This window comes from Branchiostoma lanceolatum, chromosome 4 (genome assembly GCF_035083965.1).
Source record: "Branchiostoma lanceolatum isolate klBraLanc5 chromosome 4, klBraLanc5.hap2, whole genome shotgun sequence".
In the NCBI taxonomy this organism is placed as follows: domain Eukaryota; kingdom Metazoa; phylum Chordata; class Leptocardii; order Amphioxiformes; family Branchiostomatidae; genus Branchiostoma; species Branchiostoma lanceolatum.
In genome coordinates, this window is record NC_089725.1 from 13820456 (window position 1) to 13837460 (window position 17005).

The 17005-nt window shown below is 39.8% G+C and overlaps 2 protein-coding genes across 3 annotated transcripts; both read left to right on the plus strand.

Moving 5' to 3' along the window:
• Positions 1–9582: 9582 nt before the first annotated feature.
• On the plus strand, positions 9583–9978 carry LOC136434191 (lysosomal enzyme trafficking factor-like). Its single transcript, XM_066426958.1, has one exon. It carries the CDS (start codon positions 9583–9585, stop codon positions 9976–9978), a length of 396 nt encoding a protein of 131 aa, XP_066283055.1.
• Positions 9979–12515: 2537 nt separating this feature from the next.
• LOC136432727 (putative phosphatidylglycerol/phosphatidylinositol transfer protein 1) lies at positions 12516–16663 on the plus strand. Of its 2 annotated transcripts, none has more exons than XM_066424195.1 (6): positions 12516–12670; positions 13787–13957; positions 14122–14214; positions 14788–14913; positions 15253–15302; positions 16448–16663. In XM_066424195.1, the coding sequence occupies exons 2-6, from the start codon at positions 13816–13818 to the stop codon at positions 16529–16531; spliced, it is 495 nt and encodes a 164-aa protein (XP_066280292.1). In that variant the 5' UTR covers positions 12516–12670; positions 13787–13815; the 3' UTR covers positions 16532–16663. The 2 variants fall into 2 exon arrangements, with proteins under 2 accessions (XP_066280292.1, XP_066280291.1); XM_066424194.1 differs by having other exon boundaries at positions 12517–12670; positions 13790–13957.
• The last annotated feature ends 342 nt before the right edge of the window (positions 16664–17005 follow it).

The following is a 17005-nucleotide window of genomic DNA, read 5'->3' on the forward strand; positions in this document are numbered from 1 at the left end:
TGTACTAGTATATCACCAATGCGTTTTATACACGTGTCAGTCGCGTGTGGAGGGAGGGGTGTTTGTACTTGTTGTAGGATGGCAGTGATCCATGCACGCACAACGTGTACACACAACGTGTACACATGCATTACACCTAATCTCCAAGCAATGTTAAGAGGTGCTAATGTTTTAGAGCTTCTCTGACAGTCAAGGAGGGGACAGGGCAGTCAGAAAATGTCACCATCCTCCAACCCTATATCTGCTTGGAGATCATATGATGCAATGATCTTGTGACCCAAGGGTCAAGGATTTGGTCACCTGGTCCTGATAGTGTTATTACTGTTACATGGTGTACAGTAATATGGCTCTCTACTTATCAAAACAACCCAAAAAAACATCAATAGCATTCAAGTACTTCTGTAATTTCTTTTCATGATTTTTTCTTTGTCGGATCTTGAAATGTTTTAATATTAAGGTCAACTCTCATGATTCTACCAGATAACTTACCCAAAGACGGCCAATACATTTTTTTAAAACTGATGCAGTATTTGCCCTAGATATCTTTACTTCACCCCACAGAAGTGAAGTTCAGTGTATTGTTTCTTGCTTTTCTGTGTGTTTGTCTGTTTTCATATATGTCACAATGTGTGTGTTTCTGAAATTTTGCCGCACGATCTTGACTCTGGGACTGGAAAGTCACAAAGAAGAACAATTTAGGCTGCCATCTCTGATTGCTGGCATGTGGCATGCCAACATAGACAGAAAATCATTGGCAAGTGTCATTTTCTCAGTTGAAATTAGCCACAAGATAAAGTAAAGTATAAATTGTATTTTTCTGTGCCAACTCTCTTGTGACATTTATTGATGTCCATTTGCAAGAGGAAGCCCAAACTTACCACCCTAGATCCTGTTATAAACAAATTTCAATATTTAAGATGGTATCAGACATCTTAGAAAACATAAAGACAGACAAAAAAATTGAGTTGTATAGCACTGGTAAGATTTCCCATCTTACTGGTAATTTTGCATGTGCAGGTACCTGTATGCCATAGGTTGTGGCTTCTATGATTAGACAGATGTTATATTTGAATGATGTATTGACTGGAGGTGAACCCCTGACCTAATAATATCTTGTACTGTATGATGTCCATAAAGCTTTGCCATGCTCCTGTGCGTCTTCCATATGATCAATCTAATAAATCAAAACTTGCTTGACTGCTACTGGTATCATTTTGGCATTGATACCATTAACGAAATGCTTCTTGTTATTACATTTTTTACAGATTATGGCTAACCAATTTGTCACCATGTCTCACAACTCACATACATCTTTGCTTGTGATAAGATTAATAAAAAGGTCTTCTCATATAACAACCTGGGTTAACTGAACTCCCCCAAACACCAAGGCGGAACTTCATTACTCGTCAGTGAACATAATCAGTGAATTATACAGTCCCTGATCGCTACCCTCTGCGCCCATGGACTTAATCTCGTCGTTAGATCTACGAGCCAGCGTCCGTTTTGCGACCGTTGTTGTTCCTCACTCCCCTCCAGGGGGACGAGAAGTATGCACATGAATCGTTTATGGATCAAGGGTTGTTCCTATCGAATGGAAGTCGTACAAGATTTACAGTGCTAACGTATGGATTGCTTTGAGTGTAAGCCTGGGGGCCTCATGATTTTTACAACAGGTCGACCCGATAGCAGAGCCAGCCGACTTATGGAACTTAAGCATGGGCTAAGCTGAAAATATGGTTACTTTTTAAGGTTTTAGATTTACATCTAAAGCAGACTAATCCAAAAGTGTTATACAAGTGAATTTTATTGCACTGTTTGTGTAGATTCGAAATACTTGTAGCTTTATATGGTTTTATGGTAAGTTGTCTTGATATAGTATGCTGGTTAAAACTAAAAGTCATGATTTGAATTATTTGCCTGAAGAGCGATATAAAGCCACTGTGTGAATGTTAGATGTAAGAGATAGAAAGATATTGCCAACTAATATTCCTGTCAATTTTCTGACTTATAGTTATAAGGTATACATTGCGACTAACCGGAGGATGATATCATATCAGATATCTTATTCATAGCATTAGGTGCTTCCTTAGGATTTAGGATAGTAAGGCCACACCAATTTTATTTGTTGATTCTCGGATTTAAAAAAAAAAAATGGAGCAATGGGTGAAAAAAAAAATTGTTTGCAAATAGTCTGGGGTGAAGATAAGGGTTTACATAACATAAAGAATAAGAGGATTATTCAAGTTTCAGCTTTGTAATTGTATGGCTCGTTTTAATGCAATGCACCCCTTTCTTTGATCTAGTACTATGATTTCAGTAACAAAATTACCTTTTGCCATGTAATACTACATGTCGTATATGGATTGATATTGACAAATAGTTTTGATAAATGAGAAATTATAACTTATGATCAATGTGACCACACTTTTTATGTGCAGGCCTTTATAATCTATTTTGGTGGCTATTGAGTTTTACAACTTAACAGATAGTAAAATTGGGAGTTTAAATTTGTGAATGGGAATAGCGACCCAATTTTTTTCTCCAAAATTTGAAAAACAGGACAGGCTATTCCGAGAAGCAACAAAAAAAATTGTCATGGCCTAAAAGTGAAAAAAAGTAAAAAAAAGTAACAAATTCATCACAAATTTGTGCTTTTTAATTGGGATACCACTGCTTTAGGAAGACGTATCTAATAATTTGTGTAAAAATCTTGAAGTCAAAATCAAATATGACAGTTTGAAGCCACAATGTCCCAGGTGATTACAAATTGCCACTCTACCAGGACATTTACATGCTCGTCAACCCCTGTCTTTGATGTACAAAATGTAATAATCCCGCATCATCGCACCAGTATGGGAACATATTGGTTTCCCACTCTCCGACTAGTGGGACCGCGCTCAGAACTGTCAGTCTTAATTACTACATAACAGATAACTCTAATACCCGACCAATGCCCAGGAGATGCTTTCCAATAGACCTGTCAGAGTGGTGACAGATAGACAGGCTGCACTTCAAAGGAACTATTGGGGCCTGGAAGGAATATTCCCATCTCCCCTGTCTATTGAACTAAATAAGGAATTTTCCCCAGGTAATTGGAGTTTTCCTCTTGGAAGGAGTTAGTTATCGAGTGGGAGGGAAAGGTTTTCGCCTAAGGAGAAGGAGGCACCAAGTAGTTTCAGAGTAGTTGTTGTGTTAAACGTGACTTGTGTATGGAATTTGTATTCACCACAACATCCCCTTTACTTGTTGGGATGTACATGTGACTCAATGACGAGCCTGAAATGTAAATGTGTCAGGTAAAAATTTTGTTCTGTTCGATTGCATTTCCCATAAGTATCATATACTTTTGTACATGCAAACATATTGAACAAAAGGTGAAGAGATGGGTGGGATTTTGAAAAATACATTGCATATTTCAAATACATTTTAAGACCAGCGTGAGAGCGTTCCCCCTCCTTTTTACCTGGAAAAATGATGTTCTTGACATTACCCAGAGAAAATTTACCTGGGTGTCAGTGGGTGACCTTTCGATTTCTCCTCAGCTACCTTCTTCAGGGCCTGATGAATGGACTCAACTTAGCTCCTTGCTGCATGGTGTTGCTACTGTGAGGATGCAGTCCCAAACATGACTGAGTCTATTACATGTGTTTTATATGATAATGTACATGTATGAATGTATAATTTGGGCCAGAGATGCAAGGCACCGACTCAGGTGTATTCCAAGTGATCAGGTACAGATAATAGAGATATTGGTTATTGGGTACACATGTCTTGGGATCAATTTACTAACACACTGATACTGTGATACTGAATACCCCCATTAACAGACACTCTTTTAGAATCACCCACAAGGCACACTGAATGGGCCCCAAGTCACATATTTACCGTACCTTGATTCCAGAAATGCTTTTTTACTATGTACACAATTGTGTACTGGTATTACGGATAATGACTGCATTTTCAAGGCAGATGTTTTTAGTACACTTCGTTTTTATCTAGTTACTCAAAAATGCATTTTTGCAGTCGTAGCAGTATGGAGATTCCGTGCCAGGCAATTTGTGGCCGAACCAAAACCAGGTCGCCTTAATATTAAATGAAGGATACAACTAGACAACGATGCATTTTCCGCGCTCGCCAAATGGCAGGTAATCAATAGAAGGCTAGGCAAGACATTGGCAAGTAATTTCAGGGAATTTTTGTCAGCTAAGACCAACGAATTTGATTTATTGGTTCTTGGATTTGAGAAAATATGCGGAAGTAGAAGATCAACAAAAAACAGTTCCGAGGGGAAAGTTGTGTTCATGTACTCTGCTTTTGGTTGACTCAATTTCAGGGAGTGAATATAACAAATTCCAGGTATCTGTCTAGCACTCTGTTTTCCTCTCTCTGAATTATTACCTTAATGTTTGAAGGATAGTACTCTACTGTGCTTTTGGTTCTCAATTCTAGGGAGTGAATATAAGATGAATTCACTGTGTTTGTCTGGCGCTCCGTTTTCATGGTGTCCTCTTTCTGAATTATTACTTTAAAACGTTTGAGAACTACGGAAACAAATCAGTGCTGCCTCTAAGCCCTTAAAACACTCACAAAAGAAGGGATGCCGATGCATTCTCTCTTAAGTGCTGCTGTCTGTCCTTAAGGTTTGCTGCGAATCACAGCTTCTATCGGCTTCCATTAAACAGGTGAACTGCATCGTCATTGACTTGGTAATTTGTTAAAACAATCACCGAGCAATCATTGGCGGCGTTGCTCATGAGGCCGGCCACATTACTGGGAAATATATTCGATTACGACGAGAACCGTCTTGGCTCGTGTTTTGAGTCAGTAATCGCAAACTGCCGCCTTGTCGTCTATCATGAAATCTGCTTTCATTTCACGGACAATTCACTTAACAGCTTGTCGTGGGGAATAGCGGTGGGAGACTGACACAGTCCACATATCGGTGTTGCTATCTTTGATGAGTGGGCGGAGAGCTAGGGCTGGTAGAGGCAGGGCTGAGGTAATGTGTTTTGTTCCTTGTGCAGTTTGACCTACCGGCTGTTGTTTTAAGGCCATGGAAGATTATTTTCTAATGCGTAGTAATATATTGGGCTCGCTAGTATTAACTGTGAGTCACAGGTCAGCCTGTTTTTAGGACATTTGATAAAATTGTGAGGACCAGGTTCAAATGTAGCATCTTGGTCGTGGGATAGGGTTGCTATATCTTCTTATGCGAGCTTACAGCTAAGGTACCAAGGGGCTTTAGGTGGCAGTGGGTTTGGGCAGTTTGATATTTAATTTAGCAATCAAACGGGCGCCATTCTGTGCCAAATTTTATCAAAATTCTCCTTGCTTTATCTGTATAGCCGGTATAACCGCTCTTTGGCATAACACACCAGCTTCGCAGGCACGCGGCGTGGCAACAGCTGGTTATGTTACACTGATCAGCCTTGCTATGGCTGATCACAATGAATAGTCACAAACAAGAAATCATGAAAATCTGTGAGGATTTTTAGTGAGCGATGTCTTGTCCCCAAACAAACAAATAAATGCCAATGAAAATCAGTTTTTAAAGAATTCCATTATGACTATGAGTAAACACTACAATTCAACCCCAGAAGCTGCCACTATCTATACCATGTGTTTTACTTCCGAGAAAATTAAATCCACCTTGACCAGACCCTGCGTGATTAGATTCCAATGCAGTGACTTCATTTAAGCTTCCCTCAACCTACTCCGAAGGTCTTTCTTGATGAGCTTACTCTCCCCTGATGAAAATGCAGTGCTGTTGGAAGACCATGGTAGGCAATATTACAGTCGGAGGATATAGTGTATGATAAACAATAATACTGGAACTAGTAAAACGGTTATTGCCAGTTCGTCGTGTTGGGAATCTAATATGGGATGAAAGACTTTGTTTGAAGGGACTGTGTATAAAATTAACATTTTATCAGATGTTTACATGAAAAGGAAGAAATGTCTGGAACGTTTTAAAGTGTTAGCCATTTACATAGAATAGTGAAAGGATTTCCCCCCCACCAGATATCAAAATCCCTGAAATCTGGGCAAAGACAGCATTTGCATGATATACTAACACTGAGATTTTTGATTTATGATTGCTTGCTGTAGATCTTGAAATGTGTGTGGTGGTTTTATTTTCACAGTTTTCATACTTCCCCTGCAAAATTATGACACTGCAAATATGCACTTCTATTTTATTGCTAATTTTTTTTATTATTGCAGAGGTTTTTCAACTGCGAACTTAAAACACAGCAAAACATTCCTTTCCCCTTCTACCGTGACATCAAGTCCCAGCTAAAATAAATGCATTTACAGTGTCTTTGTTTCCATTAGGAGAATGTCCTTGTAAATCATTCAGCTTATCTCATGAGGTATGCCATATGCCTAAGAGCATTTTGATCTTCAATGATATATACAACCTCTGCTATAAGGCTATTACCTGGGAGACCCAATGCACTGTTGCCTTATCGACAGAAATCTTAAGTATACACCCTTATGCACCCTCGTTTCTTGCTGCGTTATCATGCTAGCGCTCTTAATTGCTACATTGCGTTACCGTAATCGTCATGTAATTGCTGCATTATGTTATTGTAATCGGTTTAAATTCTAACACAGTCAGTAGTAGCTGTATGGGACTTTTCAATATAAAATTCAATGTATCATGTTAATTGTAAGGTATGGTTTTTTAGTACAATGTATTAAAATTGGATTCTTTTACTACTTAAGTTATACAGTATGACAGCCCCAACTTGAAAACAAGTTGAAAAACCACAATGATATGAAAAAAACTGGCTGTGAGAAACAGGTCGCAATCAATTCTTGCTGTATCTTTGTGTAAAGATCTATGGGAAAAAGATCTGCCTGTGAATGCCATAACTCATACTCCACGACTGACCTGGATTGCAGACGCTCCAGTAAGTGTTCTCAATTTGTGCAACACATTGTATTGAAAAACCCATTAGGCCTGTAGAGCTTGAGATTCATAATACCACAGCACGCTGATAGACATAACTGGTGATTTTATGGAAGCCATTATCTCTATGCATGCTCCAGGGGGATCTAATGCAATATATATCTAAATTATTGTGTATATATACATAGAGAGAGGGAGGTTGCAATCTGGCAGAATCAGTGATTCAAAGTCTGTAGATCCGAAGTCTGTAAATTCCCATAAAAGACATCCAGAAGTTTCAATTCAATCATCAGGGCTCCAAGTGCTGCGTGCACCCAAAATTGGAGCTGTGCACCTGATTTCTGACTGTGGGTCATATCACCAGTGCACCTAGATATTTCTGTACGCTATAGGGGAAAGGGGTCCCCCGAAAGTGCGAAATGGAACGAAATGGAACGAAATGGAACGAAATGGAACGAAATGGAACGAAATAGAACGAAATGGAACGAAATGGAACGAAATGGAAGAACGATACTCAGTTCCGTTTGCTTGTTTTCCCTGCTATTTGCAGCAGTTCAATTGCAGATCGTTGGTACACAAGGAAGAGCGGCGGATCTCTTTGCACGCGGCGCCTCCATTTTCAGGGAAGAATCTAGCCATACAAATGCGACAAAAACGTTGTATTTAATCTTATCACATAGATTCAAGAAATAAAACACGTAATATTATGTATTTACCACTCACATTTACAATGCTTCCTGTTCCGGTCTACTCCTTATATTTTGCTATCTAGTGGTATTTCACATCATAATGTTACATATGTTGTTCCATTTCGTTCCATTTCGTTCCATTTCGTTCCATTTCGCACTTTGGGGGACCGGGGGAAAGGTACTATTGTACACAGAATATTCTTGAAATGTACGTATCAGAAAAAGCGATATAAGCTTTTGCTGTACTTTTAATTTTTATTTGATGTACAGTATTACTTGTTTGAAATTTTGAGGTTAGGAATTACAGATTGAAGTTCTAAGAGAGGCAGTAGCGTTAAACTTTGTAATTATGTTCTGCTGACATTCAACTTTATCTAAGGCGGTGCACCCAAAATTCTTTCTGTGCACCTAATTATTTTGGTTGGTTGCATCAGTGCACCTATTTCCAAAAATGAATTTCAAGCCCTGATCATTGTCCCTAATGAATTGATTGACTTTAAATCTAGGATTTATAAATGGGAGATAGAGCTCCCAGACACATTCCTAACATCCTTATTGGAGTCTCTGTCGCCATATAGACTCTGATCTGGATCTATACTGCTACATGTAGAATCAGTGAGTCTGCAATATCGTAATCTCTACGCTGACATATAGTTGCTATGATTTATCATCTTTATCAATTAATAATCTTACTGTGAAAATGCTGAGGCAACATCGCTAGTATAACTTAAACCTTCATGCATTTGAAACCAGGTGCCTGTCTGTCCCCTAGGGCTTATAATTGCGCCAACCGTACAATTTAGTCGTTTCAAAAGACAATAGAGATGATAATATACAGACGGGAGTTAATTGGAAGTACTTATCTGGTTAAATTGGTATAGGAGGAGTCCTTATCACGACTGAGGGAAGCCTAGATTATAATCATAGCCATGTTTATGTAGTTTGGTAATGTTAATGACTTAATCTATATGCAGTATACACCATGTCATGTATATACAGAACTTCTAACCCTTGTGATGGAATTTAATAGTTTTGATGTGTAGGTGTGTTTGCATGGTCTTGTAAGATTGGAAATCCCATTTCTGAGATTGTTGGTTCCATTTCTCTCCCACCCCCGACCTGCGTCATATCAGCGTCACGACTGCCCCAAACTAATCTCCCATTTTCTGCTCCCCGCCACCTCGAATCCTCCTGCCAGCATTAGGGACCGGCGGGCCTTCAGCTATTGCTTCTGCAGGATTAAACTCAAAGTAACAGGATAAGCAACAGAGGATTAGGATGATAGCTTCAGGATTAGGGTAGGATTAGGATAATTGCATTTTCTTCTTACTCCAGGACTTTCTGAAACGTTACACCACTCTCGTTTTGCAGCAGCATGTCGCTTTTCGTTACGTGGCAGTGTTTCGCATTATATTAGCTTGGAGACCTACGCAGTACTTTGGCAATCCCCTAGGTAACAATAATGGAAAACCATTGTGAATGCAGCAGCCACCCAGCCATAGCTAACTTCAGACAGGTTGCAATGAATAGCTGATGTACACTGATTGTGATGATGCACACTTTCTTTGGAAGGGAGGTGTTGAAGGCCCATTAATTTTATCATCTCCAGAAAATGCTACAACAGTTTTTCAGAGTGCTGCTGATGGCATTTCTGCATGATGTAGGCTGCACTTCAGAGGCCTGTGAGAGTATTAAGTCAGCCAGGGTTTCTGGAAGAAGGAATTCATCACAGCATAATACCATCTGGAGTCAGACGTTGAAGATGGAAGGAACAGATTTTATATTCCGGAGAAGCCGTTTTATCTGTCTGGGGCTCAGCTTTGGTGAATGCTGCTGTGGTAATTGGATTTTAAGGATATCGTAGTATCCATAACATATTCCTATGATCTCAGTCTGTCCTCTCATGTTGCTGTTTTGTGTTTCAGGTTTGCTCTGAGTGATGGTGCAGCTACAGAGGCGTGAGGTTTAGCTGGGCTGGAGATGAATTTCCGACAGCGCATTGCTTGGCTACTGGTCTTCACCTTCCTGCTGGCCAGCACGTGGATGGCGTACTACGTGTTTGAGATCTCGGACTCGTACAACGTGCTGGCGCTAGAACACATCCAGTCCACGGCGCAGCAGGACCCGAACGAGCTGACCTGGCGACAGACGCTGACCACGAAACTGGTGGCGGTTCCGTTCTGGATGTGGGCGTTGCTTCTCCTCGTGCCTTACCTGCAGGTGTTCTGCCTTCTCATCGCCTGTACGAAACCCGACCCGGACAGAATGGCGTATGGGATATGGCCGCTGTACCTGTCCACGGTATGCAGGAACAGTAAAGGACAGGCGAACAACTCTTTCCATCACGCAAATGGATCCAAACTGCAACACATGTGACGTCAGTGCATAGGGTGGAACCCTAATTTCATATCGGGAGCTACTAGAATTCTAGATTATGCCTCTTTTAAAGGGTACTCCCCAATTTACCATAAGAAAGAATGTAATTTATTCTTCAACGGATAACCAATGAATGTATAGTTTACGTAAATCGTTGTGTGAAAATTTTTTGGGAAAAATGCATATTAGATATATCATGTTGTGAAAAAAGTGAGAACAATGCTTCCAAAGTCAATTTATCAAAAGGGAACATTTTGCTGTGTATATGTATAGACTGGTGTAAATTGTGGGAAACATGGATTTCTACATTTGGTATACATGTAGAAAGAGTGAAACTAGGTACTGTATGTCTTTGAATCCTTTGTTATGTCTGGTAGGTTTAGGTAGGCATCCTGAGTGGTGGAAACTAAAACATCTTCATTGTTTGTGTAAGAAGAAGAATATTTATTATGTGAAAACTTATATTTCTTAATGGTGGAGCTTTATTTGGGTATTACGTAACTTTATGAGACTAAATATAGCTTATCGAATACTTAGTTATACAGTTTTAGGTATTAGTGTTTCTTTTATTGTCAACATGCAAAAGAATTGACCTAATATGTGGTCAACCCAGCTATCGCTTTGTTGTCAAATGAATTCTACGGTTAAGCACCTTTCTTTTCTATACATGTACATGGTCAGAGATAATAATGCTATAGTGTGAACTTTTGAACTCTACATGTAGATCTGCCAATACTATAGATAATGTACATATCAGTGGATCAGGGATGCCCTGGAGCTCAGTGCATCTACCAATGTGAAGCAAATAAGATATCTTTGTAGAGATATATGATGGTTTATTTTACTGTACGACATCTGGAAGGAATGTGCTGGAAAAAAAGAAGCTTTACCCTGTACCATGACAGCTTAGATCCTTGAACCATTTGCCAAAGGAGGTAGCCAGCTGGACAAGGCCCAATTTGCCCCAGCAATACATTGTATTCCATAGAATGCCCCTAGGTTCTTTGATGGGCTCTAATGGCTTTTAGATTGGCCCTGTAACTACTAGAGTGTTCCATTTATCACTAGATAGTGTGTGATGGGACAGTTATGGAAGAAGCCATGCATTAGGAAGTACTGGGGGTCAGCAGGGACTTAATGGGCTATATAAGGTTTGATTAGGTCATGACATTATGTGCACGCAGACTGCCTGTGTCCTTTTGAAATAATTAGTACTGTTTAGAAACAAAGTAACCCGCAGTTGACAGTAGCACTGTGCTGAGTTAGGACCTAAGGAATTCTAATAGTGATGATTTAAATTGATAGTGGATGTATATCTTATGTTCTCTTATGTTGACAATGTCTTTAACAGATGCTATGCTTTTTCTGATCAATAACTGCAAGGTTATGTTTATTCATATTTAGGTTATTGTCTTTATCTTTAGTGAATGGATACTTTGTTGCTACATGTTACATTCACAATACTGCATGATATTCATGTACTAATTAGTGGCAATGACTGCATCAGGAAAGAGCTAATTGTATGTATTTGTACTTTATGCAGTGGTCGAGTCATAAATTATATCCACATATACATTTCTAAGTTGGTAGGTAGGATTAGAATATAAATATTGAATCATAATACAGTAGAAAATTACACCTTTGTGTATTCAGTTATGTTTTTTACCATATTTATTAGTATCTTAATAACGACATACCACGTTCTAAAGTAATTAAGGAAAACATTCTATATAACAAACTTTCCTGTCTTAACTAAGTCAGTGTTGGCACATATCTTAGTATTAATAAACTGGCAAAGAGTCAAGAAGAAAGATGACATTTTTTACAGAACATTTATTCAATGTATCTGATAACAGCCACCTCACACTTCCAGGTGCACATGTGTGGTAATGATATAGTTTAAGGTCAAAGTTTAAGGTCCCTTACTTGGAAACAACTGTTTGTCTAGAAATTATTTTAGCCTCCTTGGTCTAGAAGTGTTTGCAACTTTGCCACATGCATGGATGTTTGTTTACACCTGAGAGGCCTTAACCTCTGACCTTACCCACAATCTCCTGGGGCACTGGAACTGTGAGATCGCTCATTGCAACCCTTACATACATTGCACAAAGCAAAAGTATCCGTGATTAGAAGGTAAAAATAAAGAACTCGTATTGAACTTGTTAGCAATTCTGTCAATCTATAGACATAAGCCCCCATGTACGTTGTTGATGTTAAATGTTATTATTTATTTTAGGGTGAAGTACTAGTCAGGTGGTTGTTAAAAACTTTTTTAGGTATTTGATAAATATATCTTTCAACTTTGTACTCTCGTGTTTGCTGTGCTTATTTGAAGCTATTTCACCTCATCATCTTAGCGTAGCCGTCGTTGGCCTAAGCATATAAGACTTTCATCCACTAATAGAAAACATATTTCAATGTATAGTCTATTATTTAGAACAACTAAATGTCCCTGGCGATTTTAAACATCTGCTTGGAGACAAGTCATGTAGTATAAATGTTAAAGCATGCAGTACGACTGCCCGTGCGCATCACGTGACTGCTGGTCTAGACTGAATAGGGAAGTGAAATATGAGACACCCCCATAAGTACTATTCATAAACTTCACAGTTCCAGTTCCCTTTCCTGGTCGCCAACAGAACAGGTTGTCGCCCTGCTCACAGGAGTCTTACGACGTTCCCTTTACAGACAGGTGAGTCATATGCTCTTATACTTTCGATCTTTTAGGACACACACAATGACAAATCATGACATGATACCTCAGATATCACAGAAGCAGAAATATACCAAGGCTGCTACCGCCAAGTTTAGGTGTACGGGCGAGTTTGAAGTCATGAAAATGTTCTGCCAAAACGTACATGTTGCGATAGGTGACGCCATTTGAAACCACAGCTATAGGCATGCTACAACTTACAAGGATCTACCATATACCGGCATGTTCATACCATGTAACGAAGGGAGAGGAGGTGATCGAATATCCGTGCATGTTTGTATGTCGTTAATTCGTGCATAGTCTTCTCTTGCGAGAGGTAAAAGGGTGGAGAACCCCGGATATAAGACGCTTGTAGCATCTATCATTATGTTTATATTGTAGTGTATGCAAGTAGGCATAGATCCTAAAACATCGCTTGTATGACTGGGTTGAACTTAGGATACATTGAAGTTTGACTTCCCTTCTTCGAGTTTTGCAGATGGCACTTGTACAAAAAAACTTAGGACCACGAAACGTCAATGTACATTAATGACTATTCCTCTTTCTCTGCGTTGCTGTGTAGATTTTCAAATCCTGAAAGGTGTTATTGCAATAGTGTTTGAAACCCTTCAAGTTCCAGGCGGTATTTTACCAAAAGCGGAACTTCCGCGTTCTGCTCCAAACAATGGCAGGCTGCAGTACTGTTTACCTCCGCCAGGCTTCTCTTCATGCGTGCTGGGCTTTATACCTTACACCTTTTGTCATATTGCAATCTGAGTCCGTTAAATTCTGCACATATAGTTCATGAAAATAAGATTTTTACATAGCTGACACGCTGCATACAATACACACATCATGCCTGACGAACATTTCACACTGTTCCCGTTCTGCAATCCAAACCGTGAATGTGTGAAAGAAAACAAGGGACGATGGTATTTGCCCACACAGACATTCACATAGACGTTGATGACATTGTATCAAAATGAAGAGCAATATTAATGAGTAAATGATTGAAATAGACCTTCTTTTTTAATCTGTTTGACTTGCATAATTTGCTTAATAATATTTCCCACTCATATACATTGTGCTGTACCCACGTGTTTGTTTTTTGGCCAGCAGACTATCGATAGCCTTGAAACGCAGCCATGGCAGCAGCACATCTCCTGACAGCAATCCTCCTGGCCGCCACTGCTGCACAAGCCGTACCTGTGCCTGAAGCGTGGCTAGATGCTGATTCTTTCCTCTCAATCTTCGCCTTCAAGGGGCCTGTGCGCTGGTCTAACTGTGGTAAGTTTGACGACTGTAACAAAATAAAAAATGTATGGCATCAATTCTTCTTTTGAACTTTCTCATATGCCGCTCTGTCATTGATTTATCTAGTTCGTTAGATGTGTGGTTGTTTTGTTATTCCGTAGAAGACATAACCTGTTGTGCCCTCCCCCCACTTACAGGTGATCCCGTCACACAGAGTTTTAACGGGACGATCACCCCAAACCCACCAATGAGAGGACAGAAAGTCGCAGGCTCTTTCACCTTTGTACCAGGTATGTGCTGACGGGTCGATATGAATAGATGTGAATCAATCTATCAATCAATCAATTTCTTTACCAGAGAGAGAGAGATATGAATGTAGAGAGAGAGAGAGATTGACATGTATATGGATGTTTATATATATATATATATATATATATATATATATATAGAGAGAGAGAGAGAGAGAGAGAGAGAGAGAGAGAGAGAGAGAGAGAGAGAGAGAGAGAGAGAGAGAGAGGGAGGGAGGGAGGGAGGGAGGGAGGGAGGGAGGGAGGGAGGGAGGGAGGGAGGGAGGGAGGGAGGGAGGGAGAGGAGAGAGAGAGAGAGAGAGAGAGAGAGAGAGAGAGAGAGAGAGAGAGAGAGAGAGAGAGAGAGAGAGAGAGAGAGAGAGAGAGAGAGAGAGAGAGAGAGAGAGAGAGAGAGAGAGAGAGAGAGAGAGAGAGAGAGAGAGAGAGAGAGAGAGAGAGAGAGAGAGAGAGAGAGAGAGAGAGAGAGATATACCGCATTATTGGTGATCCTCTTACAAGTGTTAAGTATGAGTGTATGTAACTCTATGATTGTTGTTTCGGTACTTATAACTCCAGACGCAGATCTAACCACTGGAAAGATCAGCCTGGATCTGTGGTATAACGGATCCCCTGCGCTAAAGGTACCTCTCCCGATCTGCAAAGGCGGCAAGGGATCGGAATACTGCCCGATGAAGAAGGGAGGTGAGTAACGGTCACAGGGAATATGCATGGTCTGGGCTGGGATACAATGGACGTTGTATATGCTGATTAATACTTAGCATAAGTTGTCTTTTTGTTATAATTTGGCCTATGTTATGTTACATATACATGGGGGGGGGAGCACAATTATGTTTCCTTGCCACTCTAGTCCCCTTTTTTCCCTCAGTTTGCGCCACGTTGCCTAAATGCATGCTTTACTGTTTGGTTACAGAAAAATTTAACAAACTTTGATACACTTTGAAGTTGACTACTCCCTTCTACTATTTAGTAACGTATGATTGATTCATCTTAGCATATATTGTGCGTCTGTTAACCCTACAGTGAAGGTGACCGCTGCCAGTTCTACCGCAGTGCCCAAATACTTGCAGCCGGTAAGATAGAATTGTTTATTTATAAGTCAGTGTGGTACTGACTTATAAATGAAAGGTTTCTGCATTGTAATTATTTATTTATTTATCTATTTATTGAAACGCCCACTCCACTTTATAAGATTAAAACGCTTTCAAAACACCTATAACGGCAGTATGATAAAGATCTAGTTCCCGGTTTCTACGGTAAAACACTTTCAGAACTTCCTTAAAATCGAAGTACTAGTACCACAAATATACTGATGTTGAAACACATTAGAATTTGGTTCCCTAAAACAGTTCCTAAAACTGCAGTGTGACAAACACTGAAATGACTATGTACATTAATGTCCGTTACCAACAGATACCCTCTTCCCCTTTTTCGTTACTAGAAAAGAAGGAAATCCTTTCTGTTCCGTAAAGTCTTGCTGACTTTTGTTCTTTTTAGTGTTATTCAATCTTTTCTTTCAATTCCCTATACTTTTTAATCTCGTCATCATCATATACTGGGGTGTCCCTGTGGTGTAGTGGTCTGCGCCTTTGCTACTCTGCCACATCTGGTTCAAATTACTTGGACCAGAAGGACTGGGGTTCAAGCCCCACGTAGGGCACCTCTGGACAAGAGGCACATTGAGTCATACCAAAGACTTTATAAAAATGGTACATACTTATGAAACAGTATGGAAGTTAAACACACTCCACTGCCAGTGGACTAGCCCCCTGCTGCAGTGATTGCACCACAGTGTGGCCCCAGGGCTATGAAACGGAGATGGGCACCGCCCTATACATCAATTATGGTGTGGGAGGATTTTAACTAACTAACATCATCATATACATTGCTACGATGTCAATTTAGCCCATCACACATATCTAATGCGCATATTTTGTGATGCTGTAACTGACTATGAAGTGCGCATATAGATTGGTACGATGACTATTTAGTCCACCACACATATAGATAATGCGTGTGTGCTGTTATGAAGTGTGCATATAGATTGCTATGATGACAATCTAGTCTACCGCACGTACTACTGGCAATGAAGCTACGCTGTTAACTTTTGATGAGGTGTGATTTTCTGTTTTATTAGCCATAAAATTGTGCGCTATTTGGAAACCTGGCGTCTGAGACGACTTTTTGTTTCTTCATTTTGGCGCATGCGCCCTTGCAGGGACACTACAACGGCACCGCCATCTTGCTGAATCAGGACAACCATCAGATGCTGTGTATTCAGGCTGAGGGGGACTTGGCCTAAAGCCGGGGGGGGCGAAACCAAATGTTTTAGAAACATTCCCTATTCAAGAGCGCTAGAATCAACAATCCCTATTATCATCACATTCTTGACTTGAATTAAAAGTGTTCGAATAAAGATTTGACCAAAGATCAACAGGATTTGTGTTTTATACGATCTGCTCACATGCACAATATCGACAACGTATGTTGTATTTTGGAAAACTATGCCATTTACAGCAAAGGATATCATGAATATCATGAAACACGTGTCATTTCTGTTAGATATGGTTTGTTAAAATTGAGTAGAAATTATCATCAAGCTTTCATATAGGATTACTCTGAAAGAGTCTGTTCTAATCATTGGCTGTTGTTTGAAAAATTAGATATACAAAGCTGCATGGTGCATTCTTAAGCGTATTTTTTTCATATTCAGTTTATATGCTCTTCATAATCTTCACGATTCAAACTGTTTCCCGTGGGTTTCAACACACTCTAC

Bases quoted from the DNA above. Each gene is read 5' to 3' on its own strand.
- LOC136434191 (XM_066426958.1), top strand. From the start codon at position 9,583: ATGAATTTCCGACAGCGCATTGCTTGGCTACTGGTCTTCACCTTCCTG.
- LOC136432727 (XM_066424195.1), top strand. From the start codon at position 13,816: ATGGCAGCAGCACATCTCCTGACAGCAATCCTCCTGGCCGCCACTGCT. The intron at 13,958-14,121 runs GTAAGTTTGACG...CCCCACTTACAG, and splicing joins TGTGCGCTGGTCTAACTGTG to GTGATCCCGTCACACAGAGT. The intron at 14,215-14,787 runs GTATGTGCTGAC...TTATAACTCCAG, and splicing joins CTCTTTCACCTTTGTACCAG to ACGCAGATCTAACCACTGGA.